This window comes from Ranitomeya imitator, chromosome 5 (genome assembly GCF_032444005.1).
Source record: "Ranitomeya imitator isolate aRanImi1 chromosome 5, aRanImi1.pri, whole genome shotgun sequence".
Taxonomy (NCBI): Eukaryota; Metazoa; Chordata; class Amphibia; order Anura; family Dendrobatidae; genus Ranitomeya; species Ranitomeya imitator.
The window spans coordinates 711,477,347-711,496,238 of record NC_091286.1 but is presented as its reverse complement, the minus strand read 5'-3'; the positions used below and the strand labels follow the sequence as shown (position 1 = coordinate 711,496,238).

General features: G+C 46.4%; 1 protein-coding gene across 2 annotated transcripts in view; it reads left to right on the top strand.

Annotated features, from left to right (window-relative positions):
* LOC138638921 (zinc finger protein 484-like) overlaps window positions 1–12,059 on the top strand; it is a 143,147-nt gene extending 131,088 nt beyond the window's left edge. For both annotated transcript variants that reach the window (XM_069728671.1, XM_069728672.1), the window contains 4 exons: window positions 6,482–6,673; window positions 6,773–6,937; window positions 8,079–8,202; window positions 8,679–12,059. In XM_069728671.1, coding sequence (XP_069584772.1) covers window positions 6,482–6,673; window positions 6,773–6,937; window positions 8,079–8,202; window positions 8,679–10,042 — 1,845 coding nt within the window. In that variant the 3' untranslated portion in view covers window positions 10,043–12,059. The remainder of the gene's footprint in view (window positions 1–6,481; window positions 6,674–6,772; window positions 6,938–8,078; window positions 8,203–8,678) is intronic.
* The last annotated feature ends 6,833 nt before the right edge of the window (window positions 12,060–18,892 follow it).

Genomic DNA, 18,892 nt, shown 5'->3' with positions numbered 1-18,892 from the left:
TGTAAAAGGACGTAGATCTGGGGATTTATTATGATGGAATATAGGCTGAACTGGATGGACAAATGTCTTTTTTCGGCCTTACTAACTATGTTACTATGTTACTATGTTATTAACACAAACTGTGGCATAGAGTCCCATGAGGTCGGCGTGGTCAAAGACCTATTGCACCCGATTATACTAGGGTGGGACTTTGTATTATTTTGGAACTTGTGGGGGAAAGGGAGGACGTCTGGTTGTCCGGACAACAGCCAGGTTGCTCCCAAAGAAACCACATTGCAGGCTGCAGATGACAGGTTTCCGTTGTGTGTGTGTTGGTTGGCGATGAGGATGAAGCAGCATCCACTGAGGCCAACATCCCTGAGCTGGAGGTGTCCGGTAGAAACTTTGGAACCGCCCAACTCAAGAGACCTAACTCTTAAAGGGGCATTTGAAAACGTTACTGTGTTAAATGATGTGCCTCAGGATTCGGGAGCCGACAGTCAGTTCTCATTGCTCTGTGATTGGGGATCTGCTTTACAGGGTAACCAAGCCAAGAGGTCAGGTGATAGAACAGTTATTGGTACCATCGCCCTATAGATGCAGAGTGCTAGACATGGCTCATTCCCATGTGTTGGGTAGTCACCTGGGGGCAGATAAGATCAAGGAGCGCATTCTGCCGAGATTTTACTGGCCTGGGTGTTGCAGAGAAATCCTCAACTACTGTTATTCTTGCCCCACGTGCTAGCTTACCTCCCCAGTAGCTCACTTCCACAGTCCTCTGGTACCGTTGCCCATCATCGAGGTGCCATTCGAGCGGATAGCGATGGACCTGGTGGGACTCCTGGTAAAGTCTGCAAGAGGACATCAATACATACTGGTGGTCCTGGATTATGCTACCCGGAACCCAGAGGCGGTACCCTTAAGCAGTGCCTCTGCTAAATGAAGATGGATTGCCCCCATATAGGGCAAGGGGTACTCTGTACCGGGTCCTGCGATTCACAGGGGGATGTCACGGTGGCTGACCCGGCCCGTGGCCCTGGGACGTCTGTGTAAAAGGGAAAGGTCTTTAAAGGGGAAATGTTTGTGACGTCACCTGTGGTATTTGGTCAGGGTGACCGGCGCTGCTTAAGGGGTCCGCTGGGGTGATGTTATGGCAGCTAGATGGTATACATTCCCACAGGTGAAGTGTATCCCCAGGGCTTACCGGTATGTAGATGGTGGATGGTGAGAGGCGCAGTGAAGAACGAGGACACAAGGTTGCATTCTCTTTACCTTTACTGAAGATATCAGCAACCACAGTACAGAGCACTAGACCACAGGGCAGGCAGAGTCTGGCCAGTTTGGAGGCAAGTTCAGAGTCCCCTTGTCCAGGTGGAAATCGGTAGCCTTCCTCTAGCGCTGCAGTGTTGTAGTCCCTTACTGCTAAGCTTCTCATAAGGTCCTCACAACTGTTGTAGATGTTATCGGTGTAATGTCTCTCTCTCTGTCCCCCAGATAGGATAGGACAAACCCGTATGACCGGAGGCTTGAGGCGTTTTACAGGGACTCTATCATGCCCCAGCCTCTAAGGGGCGCCACCTTGCCTCCTGGGTATAGGGCAGCTTTGAGGGCGTGCACAGCTCTGTATCCTTCTCTCTCGATCTCTGACAGGATCCCACCCCTGCCAGGTACCAACTACCTGAGTGAAGCTCAGCCAGCAACTAACTAACTTTCTCTACAGGTCACCAGTTTTACCTAAGTGTGGGGAGTGACCTAATAAATAGGAGCAGAGCTCCCCTTGGTGGCCTGGAGTGTGAAATGTGTTGCATGTTTGTGATACCTGGATTTAGCTGTCCTTCTTTGCCTCCAAACATAACACCACTCTCCCCTAGAGGAGAATGATATTACTGCAACATCCAGGACCCTGGGGTGCTGCATATCTCTAAGGAGCTGATCCATATCTTCTCCAGAACCGGGCTACCGAAGGAGATACTGGCGGACCAAGGAACCCCCTTCATGTCGAAGGTCATGAGGGAGTTGTGCAAGACCCTGCAAAGCTCCCAGGTCAGAACCTCAGTGTACCATTCCCAGGCTGATGGACTGGTGGAGAGGTTTAACAAAACCTTGAAGGCTATGCTGAAGAAAGCAGTGGAGAAGGACGGCCAAGACTGGGACTGTCTGCTTCCATACCTGTTCTCCCTCAGGGAAGTTCCCCAACCTTCCACCAGCTGTTCCCCATTTGAACTGCTCTATGGATGGCACCATTGAGGGCTCCTGGATGTGGCAAAGGAATCCTGGAAGGCTGAAACCACCCTCTATAGAAGCATGGTAGAACAGGTCACCCAGATGCAAGAGAGGATTGCCAACGTGATGCCCATTGTGAAGGAGCAGCTCCTCAAGGCCCAGGGAGCCCAGTCCAGGGTGTATAATAGGCCAGCCAGGGTAAGACAGTTCAACTCAGGGGATTGATTACTTGTGCTGGTAGCCACGATGGAGACCAAATTCCTGGCCAAGTGGCAGGGTCCCTGTTAGGTGGTTGAGAAAGTTGGTGAGGTCAACTACAAAATCCACCAACCAGGGAAGCCCTATCAGGTATACCACGTGAACCTTATCAAGCCATGGCAGGAAAGAGAACCCATGGAAGCTCCTTCTCTGATGGCAAAGTCCTGATATCGGTGCACAAGATGTTAAGGTGGCAGACACCTTGTCTCGCTTGCAGAAGCAGCAATGCTGAGAGTTGCTACAGTGCAATAGAGACCTGTTCCAGGAGGTACGACGGTCATAGCGCATGAAGTCCTGATGGAGCCTCATGTCTGGGTCAACTTAAAGCCATTCTGGATTCCCGAAGCATCTCCAGGGAGGTGAAGCAAATGCTGAGTTTGGGAGTCATCGAGGAATCCAAGAGTGGCTGGTCCAGCCCAATAGTCCTAGTGTCAAAACCAGATGGGGAATGGCGATTCTGCAATGACTATTGGAAGCTGAACAAGATTTCTAAGACCGATGCCCCGGGTCGATGAATTCATTGAAAGGCTACGCTAGGGCCAGCGTGGTATGTCACTACCCTCACAGAAGGGTATTGGAAAATTCCCATGTCCCAGGGCGCCAAAGAAAAGACTGCGTTCTCAACACCAGATGGTTATAATAATAATAATAATAATTTTTATTTATATAGCGCCAACATATTCCGCAGCGCTTTACAAATTATAGAGGGGACTTGTACAGACAATAGACATTACAGCATAACAGAAATACAGTTCAAAACAGATACCAGGAGGAATGAGGGCCCTGCTGCTCGCAAGCTACAAACTAAGAGGAAAAGGGGAGACACGAGAGGTGGATGGTAACAATTGCTATAGTTATTCGGACCAGCCATAGTGTAAGGCTCGGGTGTTCATGTAAAGCTGCATGAACCAGTTAACTGCCTAAGTATGTAGCAGTACAGACACAGAAGGCTATTAACTGCATAAAGTGAATGAGAACATAATGCGAGGAACCAGATTTTTTTTTTTTTTTTAAATAGGCCACACAGGGATCGTTAGGTTAATGCATTGAGGCGGTAGGCCAGTCTGAACAAATGAGTTTTTAGGGCACGCTTAAAACTGTGGGGATTGGGGATTAATCGTATTAACCTAGGTAGTGCATTCCAAAGAATCGGCGCAGCACGTGTAAAGTCTTGGAGACGGGAGTGGGAGGTTCTGATTATTGAGGATGCTAACCTGAGGTCATTAGCTGAGCGGAGGGCACGGGTAGGGTGGTAGACTGATACCAGGGAGGAGATGTAGGGTGGTGCTGAGCCATGGAGTGCTTTGTGGATGAGGGTAGTAGTTTTGTACTGGATTCTGGAGTGGATGGGTAGCCAGTGTAATGACTGGCACAAGGTAGAGGCATCGGTGTAACGGTTGGTGAGGAATATAATCCTGGCAGCAGCATTCAGGACAGATTGGAGCAGGGAGAGTTTGGTAAGAGGGAGGCCGATTAGTAGAGAGTTACAATACAAAACAATACAAAAGGATGTCTTTTGGGTTGCAAGGTGCTCCAGCAATGTTACAGAGAGCCATAGACTGGATCCTAGCTTCCCACAAGAGGTATGCAGCTGCCTACCTAGACGATATTGTAATCTTCAGCCAGGATTGGGGAAGCCATCTGAGCAAGGTCCATGCGGTATTGGATGCTCTACGGAAGGCAGGGATTTCTATAAACACGAAGAAGTGTGGCCTGGGTATGGAGGAAGCAAGATACTTGGGCTATGTTGTAGGCGGGGGCGAAATAAAGCCCCAGATAAATAAAGTAACATGCTCCGACACAGCAGTGTTAGCACCGGCAGCTGTACCACCCCCGATTGCCTGTTGCGTTATGCCTTATTGACTGGCCATACTTCCAATGCATCTCTTTGGGGCATAACAGCACGTGTTCCCTGCACAGCGCGACTATGGGACCAAGGCCACTAAACTGGCTGAAACATTTTGCTTGTCACTACAAATCACTTGTTGCAAATAAATTTACACTATTAAGCATAAAGCTTCATCTTGACGAGTGCAGTATTTTTCTGAATCAATCTCTGAAAGTGTCTGCCATTCTAGCCCTGCTGGTGTTCGCACATCTTTGGAACAAGCTCTGCTTTGCCACATAGTTGGCTGCATTTTCCTCCACATTTCGCCCTTCATTACAGTAAGGTTTATACTTCCTGCTACAATATACGCAAATGCGGGACAAGTGTTTTGTTAGCAAGACCAATTTTTATAATCCGCCAATGTGTTTTCGTTGCATACCTCCCTCCGTGAGTAATAATTCCTGGAAGGATTTCCTTGTTTGCTCAATGTCTCCAGAAGCTTGGAATGGGTCATGGAACTTGTTCAATTTTACCCTAAAGACCAAATGGTGTGCCATCTATTATAGTCACAGCTGTGTGTCCAGGGCTCACATTGGTGCCATATTGGATATATTTCTGAACACATAAAAACTAGTACAATTAAATCTGAGGTGTGTTCCTCTAAAACATACAAAAAAGAATCATAAAGACAGTGAAAAAAATGAAAATTGTAAATTTTCAAACTTGTGTTGTATCAACTGTATAAAAAATGGTGATATCGCACTACTCACTACTTCCCTAGATAGATTAGAGGGTACAATCTATAAAAAAATACATTTATGGGGGATTTCTGTTGCTCTTGAACCATACAGGCTCTGCAAATATGACAATCTATTTCAAATAAAGCCAAATTTGTCACATTGGGCCCCTTCCTGTCCGAGCCTGCCGTTTGTCCAAACAGAACTTTTTGACTACATATGGGATATCGCCGAGCTCATAAGAAAGTGCGTAACAAACTGTGGGGTCCACTTTTTGGTGTAATCTCTAGCAAAAGTGAGAAGTTCATGTCTAAAACAAGATTTTTGTGAAAAAAAATTAACTTTTTCAATATGGCGACCTAATGTTATCAAATTCTGTGTCATACCTGTGGGTTCAAATTGCTCAATATACCCCTGGATAAAATCTTTGAGGAGTGAAGTATCCAAAATGGGGTCAGTTGTGGGGGGTTTCTGCTGTTTAGGCACATATTCAAACCCGACATGGCATCTCACAATTTTGAGATTAAAAAGTCAAACGGTGCTCCTTCCCTTCCGAGCTCTGCCGTGCACTCAAACAGTGGTTTACCCCCACATATGAGGTATCGACGTTTTCAGGAGAAATTGCACAACAAATTTTGTGGTTCATTTTCTCTTTTTACACTAGTGAAAAAAAAAATTTGGTTCTGAAGTAAAATGTTTGTGTGAGAAAAAAAAAAATGTTCATTTTTTGCTTCCACATTGCTTTAGTTACTGTGAAGCATGTAAAGGATTAATAACCTTCTTGAATGTGGCTTTGAGAACCTTGAGGGGTGCAGTTTTTAGAATGGTGTCACCACTTTGGGGGGTCAATATAACAGAAAATACCCAAAACTCACTTCAAATGTGAGGTGGTCCCTAAAAAAAAATGGTTTTGTTAATTTTGTTGGAAAAATTAGAAATCACTGGTCAACTTTTAACCCTTATAACTTACTAACAAAACAAAATTGTTTTCAATATTGTGCTGATGTAAAGTAGACATGTGGGAAATGTTATTTATTAACTATTTTGTGCAATATGACGCTCTGATTTAGGGGGATAAAAATTAAAAGTTTTGAAAATTGCAACATTTTCAAAATTTTTGCCATATTTCCGTTTTTTTCATAAATAAACGCAAGTAATATCAAAGAAATTTAATGACTATCATGAAGTACAATATGTCATTAAAAAACAATCACTGGGATCTGTTAAAGTGTTCCAGAGTTATAACCTCATAAAGTGACAGTGGTCAGAATTGTAAAAATTGGCCGGATCATTAGGCTGCAAATTGGCTCTGTCACTAAGGGGTTAATTATCCTGAACGTCTCCACTTTGATTACATCTCAGTTGTTTCATTTTACATCCAAACTACTTGCAGAGCTGAAATCACAAGGATTCCTCACTGGCCAATGATTTCTGCTCCTAACTGTATGTTTGTCAGGTTGCTGTCAGGTGTCAGGATGCCGCGGTCTATTTCTACATGGAGGAGTGGGAGTACATGGAAGGACAGAAGGATCAGTACCAGGACGTCTGGATGAAAAATGACCCAACGAGGAGCAACCAGGACAAAAGCAACATGAATACAAGAATATTACTCCTCGCCCTGGAGATAATCGACTTGTTAAAGGGAAAGGTGAGAGTCTCCCATGAGATCACTCTGATCTCTATTAATATAACAGGACTGAAAAGATGGATAGAATCTGTGGTGATCGGCGTCTGTCACTGTACACAGGAGCACACGGTGGTGAAGAAGACGTCCGGTGACCGTGTGACCCCCGGTATGTCCGGAAGACGGAACAAGATCCAGAGCCCCAACACAGAATCCCTGCACTCCCCGACACCTGAGAAGAAGGTCCTAGAACTGGCCAACAAGATCACTGAGCTGCTGACCGGAGAGGTGACTGCTGGGAGATTACACTGGGGGATTCTGGGTGATGAGTTGAGAGGAGGCTGCTGGGAGATTATACATTATACACTGGAGGATTCTGGGTGATGAGAGGAGACTGCTGGGAGATTATACATTATACACTGGAGGATTCTGAGTGATGACAGGAGGCTGCTGGGAGATTATACAGTATACACTGGAGGATTCTGGGTGATGAGAGGAGACTGCTGGGAGATTATATAAAGACACAAAAACGCACAGAGAGGTCCAAAATACTCTGTTGTAAAAAAGTCATAGTAAATAAGCAAGTGCTAGTCAAAAAAATGAAAAAAAATACAGGGTATTTAGTTAATAGGTTTTTTTGCAAAAAAATGTATGTTATGCTGCTCCACCAATCGCCAAGGTATACCCATAATAGAGCAGTCCTATCTAATGTATATAATCCCTATCTGATGTATTTAAAAACCTGATCATCTGTATAGTACTACTTGCATAGTGAACAAGTCTTTAGAAACCTGTTCACACCACCAAAGAACTTGAAGACACAAAAACGCACAGAGAGGTCAAAAATACTCTGTTGTAAAAAAGTCACAGTAAATAAGCAAGTGCTAGTCAAAAAATGGAAAAAATACAGGGTATTTAGTTAATGGTTTTTTTGCAAAAAAATGTATGTTAAGCTGCTCCACCAATCGCCAAGGTATACCCATAATAGAGCAGTCCTATCCTGCATGTCCACATGTATATTTTTTCTCTCTGAACCCTGCTTATACAGGTACTATACAGATGATCAGGTTTTTAAATACATCAGATAGGGTTTATATACATTAGATAGGACTGCTCTATTATGGGTATACCTTGGCGATTGGTGGAGCAGCTTAACATACATTTTTTGGCAAAAAAACGTATTAACTAAATACCCTGTATTTTTTTCATTTTTTGACTAGCACTTGCTTATTTACTGTGACTTTTTTACAACAGAGTATTTTTGACGTCTCTGTGCGTTTTTGTGTCTTCAAGTTCTTTGGTGGTGTGAACAAGTTTCTACAGACTTGTTCACTATGCAAGTAGCCCATGTGTTTTTGGTTCTATATATGGGAGATTATATAGTATATACTGGAGGATTCTGGGTGATGATGGTCTCATTGGTTGTCAGGTTGCTCTCAGGTGTCAAGACGTCGCTCTCTATTTCTCCATGGAGGAGTGGGATTATGTAGAAGGACACTGGGATCAATATAAGGACATTGTGGTGGAGGAGCAGCGGCCTATTATATCACCAGGTAAGAGAAGACATCAGTCATTTCTTTATGGCTGTTTCCGTGGTCGGGACTGTCAGATATAATATTGCCTCACTGCTGTCCCAGGCCGTACATACTTGTGTCTGTAATTATCGTTAGTGTAATTATTGTTATTGGTGTAACATGATTTTGCCTGTGTCTGAATGTGCACTGATGATCATGGAAGATCAGCACGTCTGCTGTGGGACGTGGTCTGGAAGTCCCGGGGTCTCCTTTGTGCTACCCCTGATGATTGAGTACTTCTCAAACACAGTTACTGGGGAAGCTGGAACTATTGGAGGATTCCAGATTCTGCATCTTCTGTTTCCCGGTGATTGGGGGATTTCCCGTAATGTGCGTTGAATTCCTTAACATTTCTTCTACATTCTCCATCCTAGATCAGAGGTGGGACATGGATGGGCCTTTATGTTTAAAGTTGTGATTTAAAAAAATAATGAAATCTGTTTTATTTCTAACAGAAAATGCAAGTGATCGTGCAGGAGAAAATGTTGTGTTATCTCTAGAGTGTAAAGTAAAAGAAGAAGTTATCATGTGTCAGTCTTCAAGAGAAAACCTCATTACCCTTAATGTACAACAAGAACATCTTGTTAAATATAAGAGAAGTCACACAAGAGAGAAGCCGTATTCATGTTCCGAATGTGGGAAGCGTTTTATAAACAAACCAAATCTGGTTTTACATGAGAAAAGACACAAAATTAAGATGTCGTATTTATGTTCAGAATGTGGGAAATATTTTTCTGACAAACGTCTTCTTGTTAGTCATCAGGGAATTCATACAAGGCCATTTCCATGTTCGAAATGTGGGAAATCTTTTATTCTAAAATCATATCTTGTTAAACATGAGAAAATTCACACAGGAGAGAAGCCATATTCTTGTACAGAATGTGGGAAACATTTTTTACGAAAATCAAATCTTAATAAGCATAAGCGTGTTCACATGAAAGATAAATCAAATCTGGTTTTACATGAGAAAAGACACAAAATTAAGATGCCATTATTATGTTCAGAATGTGGGAAATATTTTTCTGACAAACTTCTTCTTGTTAGACATCAGAAAATTCATACAAGAGAAAGGCCATTTTCATGTTCAGAATGTGGAAAGTGTTTTACTAAAAAATCCCATCTTGTTACACATAACAGAATTCACACAGGAGAGAAGCCATATTCATGCTCAGTATGTCAGAAAAGTTTTACACAAATATCAACTCTTATTAAGCATGAGAAAATTCATACAGGAGAGAAGCCGTATTCATGTTCAGAATGTGGGAAATGTTTTAAAGAAAAATCAAATATTATTGCTCATATGATAATTCACACAGGAGAGAAGCCGTATTCATGTTCAAAGTGTCAAAAAGGTTTTAGCTGTAAATCAAGTCTTACTGCACATGTGAGAATTCACACAGGAAATGCGTATACATGTTCAGAATGTGGAAAATCCTTTATAAGTAAATTCAATCTTATGACTCATATGAAAATGCACACAGAAGAAAAGCCTTATTCATGCTCAGAATGTGGAAAATGTTTTAATACTGAAGCCCTGCTAAGTTCTCATCAAAAAGATCACACTGGAGAGAATCCAGTTACATGTAGCGAATGTGGGATCTGTTTTATATATGAATCAAGTCTTCTCAGACATAAGAAAATTCATGTTCAGAGTGTGGAAAATGTTTGTTTAAAAGAATCCTTTCAAATGAAACATCAGAGAAGTTACACAGTAGAGAAGCCGTACTCATGCTCTGAATGTGGAAAATGCTTTATTAGCAAAGACAAACTTCATAGTCATCAGAGAAGTCGCACACAGGGGGGGAACTGTTTAATATGAAACATTTTTACATTATAACATTTTTTCAAGTTTTACAAAGAGTTTATACTTTTTTTTTTGTTATTTTCTATTAAAAATGTTGTGTAGACATTACTTTGGTTGACCACTAAGGAAGCCCATTCTTAATTTGAATTTTTGCCCCATTACCATTAAAATAATAAGCATTACAGTGATGTGAAAATTGTTTGCCCCTAAACCTAATAGCTGGTTGGGCCACCCTTAGCACCAACAACTGCAATCAAGCATCTGTGATAACTGTCAATTAGTCTTTTACATTGCTCTGCAGGAATTTTGGCCACTCATCTTTGCAGAATTGTAATTCATCTACATTGGAGGGTTTCCGAGCAAGAATGGCTTTTTAATGGTCATGCCACAGAACCTCAATCTGATAAAGGTCAGGACTTTAACTAGCTCACTCCAAAGTCTTAATTTTGTTTTTCTTAGGCCATTCAGAAGTGGACTTGCTGGTGTGTTTTGGATCATTGTCCTGCTGCATAACCCAACTGCACTTCAGCTTGATGTCATAAACAGATAGCCGGACATTCTCTTTCAGGATTTTTTGGTAGACAGCAGAATTCATGGTTCCATTTACCACAGCAAGTCTTTCAGGTCCTGAAGCAGCAAAACAGACCCAGACCATCACACTGCCACCACTATATTTTACTGTTGGTATGATTTTCCTTTTCTGAAATGTTATGTAACTTTTATGCAAGATGTAGTGGGACTTACATAATGGGACTTCCACCTTCCAAATAGTTCAACTTTTTTCTTGTCACTCCACAGAGTATTCTCCTAAAGTTTAGGGGATCATCAAGATTTTTTCTGGCAAAACGGAGATGAGCCTTTATGTTCTTATTGCTCAGCAGTGGTTTTCATCTTGGAACTCTGCCATGCACACCATTTTTGTCCGGTTTCTTTCTCATGATGGAGTCATGAGCACTGACCTTAACTGAGGCAAGTGAGGCCTGCAGTAATTTGGATGTTGTTGTGGGGTCTTTTATGGCCTCTTACCTTAGGGTAATTTTGGTTGGCCTTCCACTCCTGGGAAGGTTCAGCACAGTTTCATGTTTTTGTCATTTGTGGATAATGGCTCTTACTGTGGTTAGCTGGAGTCCCAAAACTTTAGAAATAGCTATATAGCCTTTTCCAGGTTGATAGAACTCAATTAATTTCTCATTTGTTCCAGAATTTCTTTGGATCATGGCATAATGTGTAGCTTTTGAGAATCTTGTAGTCTACTTCACTTTGTCAGGCAGATCCTATTTAGGTGATTTATTGAAAACCGGTGTGGCAGTAATCAGGCCTGGGGGTGGCTAGGGAATATGTACTTAGCTTCCCAAAGATGTGATAAACCACAGTTAATTTATGTTTTAAGGGGAGAGGGCAATCACTTTTCACACAGGACCCTGCAGGTTTGGATTTCTTTTTCCCTTTATTATAACGATCTTTTAAAAACTGCATTTTTGGGTTATATTTGTCTAATATTTACATTTGTTTGGTGATCTGAAACATTTAAATGTGACAAACATGCAAAAGAATATGAAATCCGGAAGGGGGCTAAAACTTTTTCACACCACTGTATGCTCACCTCCCGCATTCCAGTTGTGTCTGCGCTATCTCCTGGGCTCAGATGAGGTTGTTACGTCACATGAGTTCTGCGCCCAATCAGCGCTGTCACTGTCCCCGCCTTCGGACATCTATAATATAACGCTGGGAGCGTCACTCTGTCCGAAGCCTTTATAGACTGCGCAGGCGCAAGCGGCGGCGCAGTCTGGCCCCCACAGAGTGACGCTCCCAGGAGATGGCGGTATGCGTAAGCACTGAACGCATACCGCGATCTCCACCGGAGAGTCAGGGACCGCCAGGAGGGTAAGTATATTCACCTTTCCCCGTTCCAGCGCTGCGTGCGGCTCCGTCTCCCGGCTCCTCTGCTGTGACAGTTCAGAGGGCGCGATGACGTGCTTAATGCGCGCCGGCGCCGCCCTCTGACCAGTCACAGGCAGAGGAGCCGGAGTGTGTCTTCAAGAAAATGGCGCCGGAAAGCGCGGACTGCGCAGGCGCCGATTCCTGCTGCCGGAATCGGCGCCTGCGCAGTCCGCGCTTTCCGGCGCCATTTTCTTGAAGACACACTCCGGCTCCACTGCAGGTGTGTCTTCAAGAAAATGGCGCCGGAAAGCGCGGACTGCGCAGGCGCCGATTCCGGCAGCAGGAATCGGCGCCTGCGCTTTCCGGCGCCATCTTCTTGAAGACACACTCCGGCTCCACTGCAGGTGTGTCTTCAAGAAAATGGCGCCGGAAAGCGCGGACTGCGCAGGCGCCGATTCCTGCTGCCGGAATCGGCGCCTGCGCGGTCTGCGCTTTCCGGCGCCATTTTCTTGAAGACACTCCGGCTCCACTGCAGGTGTGTCTTCAAGAAAATGGCGCCGGAAAGCGCGGACTGCGCAGGCGCCAATTCCGGCAGCAGGAGGATGAAGAAAATGGGCGGAAAGGAATGGCGTAAGTAACAAATTGCTGTGGCATGAAGCTGTGACACTTCATGCCACAGCAATTTGTTATTTACGCCACCTGATTCCTTTCCGCCGCCATTTTCTTGGTCCTGCTGCCGGAATCGGCGCCTGCGCAGTCTGCACTTTCCGGCGCCATTTTCTTGAAGACACACTGCCGGCACTATTTTCTTGAAGACACACTGCAGGTGTGCCGGAAAGCGCGGACTGTGCAGGCGCCGATTCCAGCAGCAGGAGGATGAAGAAAATGGGCGGAAAGGAATGGCGTAAGTAACAAATTGCTGTGGCATGAAGCTGTGGCACTTCATGCCACAGCAATTTGTTACTTACGCCACCTGATACGGGGCATATACTATGGAGCATCTTATGGAGCAGTGTATGGGGCATATGGATGGGAGCAGCAAATTAAAGAACGGTGCCGCAGGATGGGAGCAGCACATGACAGAATGGGGGCGCAGGATGAGAGCAGCACATGACAGAACGGGGGTGCAGGATGGCAGCAGCACATGGCAGAACTGGGGCGAAGGATGGGAGCAGCACATGACAGGATGGGAGCAGCAAATGACAGAACGGGGGAGCAGGATGGGAGCAGCACATGACAGAACGGGGGCGCAGGATGGGAGCAGCACATAACAGAACGGGGGCGCAGGATGGGAGCAGCACATGACAGGATGGGAGCAGCAAATGACAGAACGGGGGCGCAGGATGGGAGCAGCACATGACAGAACGGGGCGCAGGATGGGAGCAGCACATGACAGGATGGGAGCAGCAAATGACAGAATGGAGGCGCAAGATGGGAGCAGCACATGACAGAACGGGGGCGCAGGATGGGAGCAGCACATGACAGGATGGGAGCAGCAAATGACAGAATGGAGGCGCAGGATGGGAGCAGCAAATGACAGAACGGAGGCGCAGGATGGGAGCAGCACATGACAGAACGGGGGCGCAGGATGGGAGCAGCACATGACAGAACGGGGGCGCAGGATGGGAGCAGCACATAACAGGATGGGAGCAGCAAATGACAGAATGGAGGCGCTGGATGGGAGCAGCACATGACAGAACGGGGATGCAGGATGGAGCAGCACATGACAGAATGGGGGCGCAGGATGGAGCAGCACATGACAGGATGTGGACGCAGGATGGAGCAGCTCATGACAGGATGGGGATGCAGGATGGGTGCAGCACATGACAGAACGGGGGTGCAGGATGGGAGCAGCACATGACAGAACGGGGGTGCAGGATGGGTGCAGCACATGACAGGATGGGGACGCAGGATGGAGCAGCACATACCAGGATGGAGACCATATACCAATATAAATGCTCGCCACCCGGGCGTAGAACGGGTTCTATAGCTAGTAAGTAAATAACAGGAAGTGATCGGCCGGCCGCAGCTCTCACTTCCTGTTGATTTAGTGAGTCTCTAATAGAGGATGCCCCCTCGGTAATATGCCGTCCCCCAATATGTATCGGGAACAGTTTAGAACAGCTTGGCTTTCCATCAAAGGTTTCTCAAGTCTGCAGGCACTAAATGTAACGTGTCAATTTCCACAGAAGACACAAAATCAATGACATCTGGACTATGAATTCCCTTATTAATTTTAACACCAATTATGTTGTTTACTGTACAATGCAATTCATGCAACCTTAAATATGTGGGATGTACGAGCTGAAAACTGAAAAAACAATATTGGAACATATACAAACGTTTCCAGTAACAACAGGACACATTCAGGGGTAACCAGACATTTTCTGGAGACAGATAATGGGAACATCCAAAGTCTCACAATCTTTGGGATTGAGTTAATCGTCCAGGTAGAGGAGGAGACTGGTGGAAAAACTGTTACTGATGAAGGCGTCCGGGATTAGGATGGACACGAAGCGACCCATAGGAATGACTTATAGAAACGATACTATGTGTAATTACTGACATGTAGTATTGATATTGTTCTGTAATTAGGAGTTTGTCCATATTCCTTATAGCGCTGTATTAATTGCATTTTGTAACATTTATGTTTACAATTTCTATGTCCACTTGGTTTTCCGTGGTTCTCATGATTGGTGGTTGGTTGATTTTAAATGGTATATCCCATAATTCCCTGATATTCTCTGTGACTTGAGGTGGTCCGCCAGAAACGCGTCAGAGTGAACCTTCCCACTCACCATCATGGATATTAGAACAATATTGTAATCATTATGGAATAAAGCATTGAAGACTTACTCCATGTCTGCTGCATTCTGTCTTCTTCCTTTGTAATTATGGAAACAGGAACACATGGGCTACTTGCACAGTGAACAAGTCTGTATGATCATGTTCACACACCACCAAGAAACCTGAAGACACAAAAGAGAATAGTAAAACCAAAAACACTCAGTTTGAAAAAATGTTGCAGTAATCCGCAAGTGCTAGTAAAAGATGTAAAAAACAGGGTATTTGGTTGATACGTTTTTTGCAAAAACAAGACTGGGGAGTTCCACCACTCCTCTTGGGCTATCTGCACAAAAGCTGTTCTACCCTGTATGCACACATGGATTTTTCCTCTCTGAACCCTGTTCACACAGGTTATATACAGATGATCAGGTTTTTAAATACATCAGATAGGGATTGCATACATTAGTTAGGACTGCTCTGATAAGGGTATACCGTGAAGATTGGTAGAGCAGCTTAGTATACATTTTTTGCAAAAAACGTATCAACCAAATACCCTGTTTTTTACATCTTTTACTAGCACTTGCGGATTACTGCAACATTTTTTCAAACTGAGTGTTTTTGGTTTTACTATTCTCTTTTGTGTCTTTAGCTGAGTGTCCGTCCTCCTGACGGCTCCGTGATGTTTCCCCAGGGCTCGTTCAGACGAGCGCTCTATAGGTACATGTGCTGTTCCTGTGCATCATGAAGAGCCGGTGTGCCGGTGGCAGATTCTCCACATGAACCAATGGTTTGAGAGAAAAACATTGTAACGGGTATTATACGGGTCAGATGTCTGGACCAGTCGTGTGTGTATGTATTGTGGGAAATCTGGTTCCATTGTGTTTGTGTCCTCTATCTCTGTTTCTCTTACAGCCGCTATTCCCTAGTGGTGGAGGAGCGGGTCCTTTCTCTCACAGCCGCTATTCCCTAGTGGTGGAGGAGCGGGTCCTTTCTCTCACAGCCGCTATTCCCTAGTGGTGGAGGAGCGGGTCCTTTCTCTCACAGTCTCTATTCCCTAGTGGTGGAGGAGCGGGTCCTTTCTCTCAGTTTCTATTCCCTAGTGGTGGAGGAGCGGGTCCTTTCTCTCACAGTCTCTATTCTCTAGTGGTGGAGGAGCGGGTCCTTTCTCTCACAGTCGCTATTCCCTAGTGGTGGAGGAGCAGGTCCTTTCTCTCACAGCCGCTATTCCCTAGTGGTGGAGGAGCGGGTCCTTTCTCTCACAGCCGCTATTCCCTAGTGGTGGAGGAGCGGGTCCTTTCTCTCACAGCCGCTATTCCCTAGTGGTGGAGGAGCGGGTCCTTTCTCTCACAGTCTCTATTCCCTAGTGGTGGAGGAGCGGGTCCTTTCTCTCACAGTCTCTGTTCCCTAGTGGTGGAGGAGCGGGTCCTTTCTCTCACAGCCGCTATTCCCTAGTGGTGGAGGAGCGGGTCCTTTCTCTCACAGTCGCTATTCCCTAGTGGTGGAGGAGCGGGTCCTTTCTCTCACAGCCGCTATTCCCTAGTGGTGAAGGAGCGGGTCCTTTCTCTCACAGCCGCTATTCCCTAGTGGTGGAGGAGCGGGTCCTTTCTCTCACAGCCGCTATTCCCTAGTGGTGGAGGAGCGGGTCCTTTCTCTCACAGCCGCTATTCCCTAGTGGTGGAGGAGCGGGTCCTTTCTCTCACAGCCTCTATTCCCTAGTGGTGGAGGAGCGGGTCCTTTCTCTCACAGCCGCTATTCCCTAGTGGTGGAGGAGCGGGTCCTTTCTCTCACAGTCTCTATTCCCTAGTGGTGGAGGAGCGGGTCCTTTCTCTCACACTCTCTATTCCCTAGTGGTGGAGGAGCGGGTCCTTTCTCTCACAGTCTCTATTCCCTAGTGGTGGAGGAGCGGGTCCTTTCTCTCACAGTCTCTATTCCCTAGTGGTGGAGGAGCGGGTCCTTTCTCTCACAGCCTCTATTCCCTAGTGGTGGAGGAGCGGGTCCTTTCTCTCAGTCTCTATTCCCTAGTGGTGGAGGAGCGGGTCCTTTCTCTCACAGTCTCTATTCCCTAGTGGTGGAGGAGCGGGTCCTTTCTCTCACAGCCGCTATTCCCTAGTGGTGGAGGAGCGGGTCCTTTCTCTCACAGTCGCTATTCCCTAGTGGTGGAGGAGCGGGTCCTTTCTTTCACAGCTGCTATTCCCTAGTGGTGGAGGAGCGGGTCCTTTCTCTCACAGTCTCTATTCTCTAGTGGTGGAGGAGCGGGTCCTTTCTCTCACAGTCTCTATTCCCTAGTGGTGGAGGAGCGGGTCCTTTCTTTCACAGCTGCTATTCCCTAGTGGTGGAGGAGCGGGTCCTTTCTCTCACAGTCTCTATTCCCTAGTGGTGGAGGAGCGGGTCCTTTCTCCCACAGTCTCTATTCCCTAGTGGTGGAGGAGCGGGTCCTTTCTCTCAGTCTCTATTCCCTAGTGGTGGAGGAGCGGGTCCTTTCTCTCAGTCTCTATTCCCTAGTGGTGGAGGAGCCGGTCCTAGTGGTGGAGGAGCGGGTCCTTTCTCACAGTCTCTATTCCCTAGTGGTGGAGGAGCGGGTCCTTTCTCTGTCTCTATTCCCTAGTGGTGGAGGAGCGGGTCCTTTCTCTCACAGTCTCTATTCCCTAGTGGTGGAGGAGCGGGTCCTTTCTCACAGTCTCTATTCCCTAGTGGTGGAGGAGCGGGTCCTTTCTCTCACAGCCGCTATTCCCTAGTGGTGGAGGAGCGGGTCCTTTCTTTCTCAGTCTCTATTCCCTAGTGATGGAGGAGCGGGTCCTTTCTCTCACAGTCTTTATTCCCTAGTGGTGGAGGAGCGGGTCCTTTCTCTCACAGTCTCTATTCCCTTCTGGTGGAGGAGCGGGTCCTTTCTCTCACAGTCTCTATTCCCTAGTGGTGGAGGAGCGGGTCCTTTCTCTCACAGTTTCTATCCCCTAGTGGTGGAGGAGCGGGTCCTTTCTCTCACAGCCGCTATTCCCTAGTGGTGGAGGAGCGGGTCCTTTCTCTCAGTCTCTATTCCCTAGTGGTGGAGGAGCGGGTCCTTTCTCTCTCAGTCTCTATTCCCTAGTGATGGAGGAGCGGGTCCTTTCTCTCACAGCCTCTATTCCCTAGTGGTGGAGGAGCGGGTCCTTTCTCTCACAGTCTCTATTCCCTAGTGGTGGAGGAGCGGGTCCTTTCTCTCACAGTCTCTATTCCCTAGTGGTGGAGGAGCGGGTCATTTCTCTCTCAGTCTCTATTCCCTAGTGATGGAGGAGCGGGTCCTTTCTCTCACAGCCTCTATTCCCTAGTGGTGGAGGAGCGGGTCCTTTCTCTCACAGTCTCTATTCCCTAGTGGTGGAGGAGCGGGTCCTTTCTCTCACAGTCTCTATTCCCTAGTGGTGGAGGAGCGGGTCCTTTCTCTCTCAGTCTCTATTCCCTAGTGGTGGAGGAGCGGGTCCTTTCTCTCACAGCCTCTATTCCCTAGTGGTGGAGGAGCGGGTCCTTTCTCTCACAGTCTCTATTCCCTAGTGGTGGAGGAGCGGGTCCTTTCTCTCTCAGTCTCTATTCCCTAGTGATGGAGGAGCGGGTCCTTTCTCTCTCAGTCTCTATTCCCTAGTGGTGGAGGATCGGGTCCTTTCTCACAGTCTCTATTCCCTAGTGGTGGAGGAGCGGGTCCTTTCTCTCACAGTCTCTAATCCCTTCTGGTGGAGGAGCGGGTCCTTTCTCTCACAGTCTCTATTCCCTAGTGGTGGAGGAGCGGGTCCTTTCTCTCACAGCCTCTATTCCCTAGTGGTGGAGGAGCGGGTCCTTTCTCTCACAGTCTCTATTCTCTAGTGGTGGAGGAACGGGTCCTTTCTCTCACAGTCTCTATTCCCTAGTGGTGGAGGAGCGGGTCCTTTCTCTCACAGCCGCTATTTCCTAGTGGTGGAGGAGCGGGTCCTTTCTCTCACAGCCGCTATTCTCTAGTGGTGGAGGAGCGGGTCCTTTCTCTCACAGCCGCTATTCCCTAGTGGTGGAGGAGCCGGTCCTTTCTCTCACAGTCTCTATTCCCTAGTGGTGGAGGAGCGGGTCCTTTCTCTCACAGTTTCTATTCCCTAGTGGTGGAGGAGCGGGTCCTTCCTCTCATAGTCTCTATTCCCTAGTGGTGGAGGAGCGGGTCCTTTCTCTCACAGCCTCTATTCCCTAGTGGTGGAGGAGCGG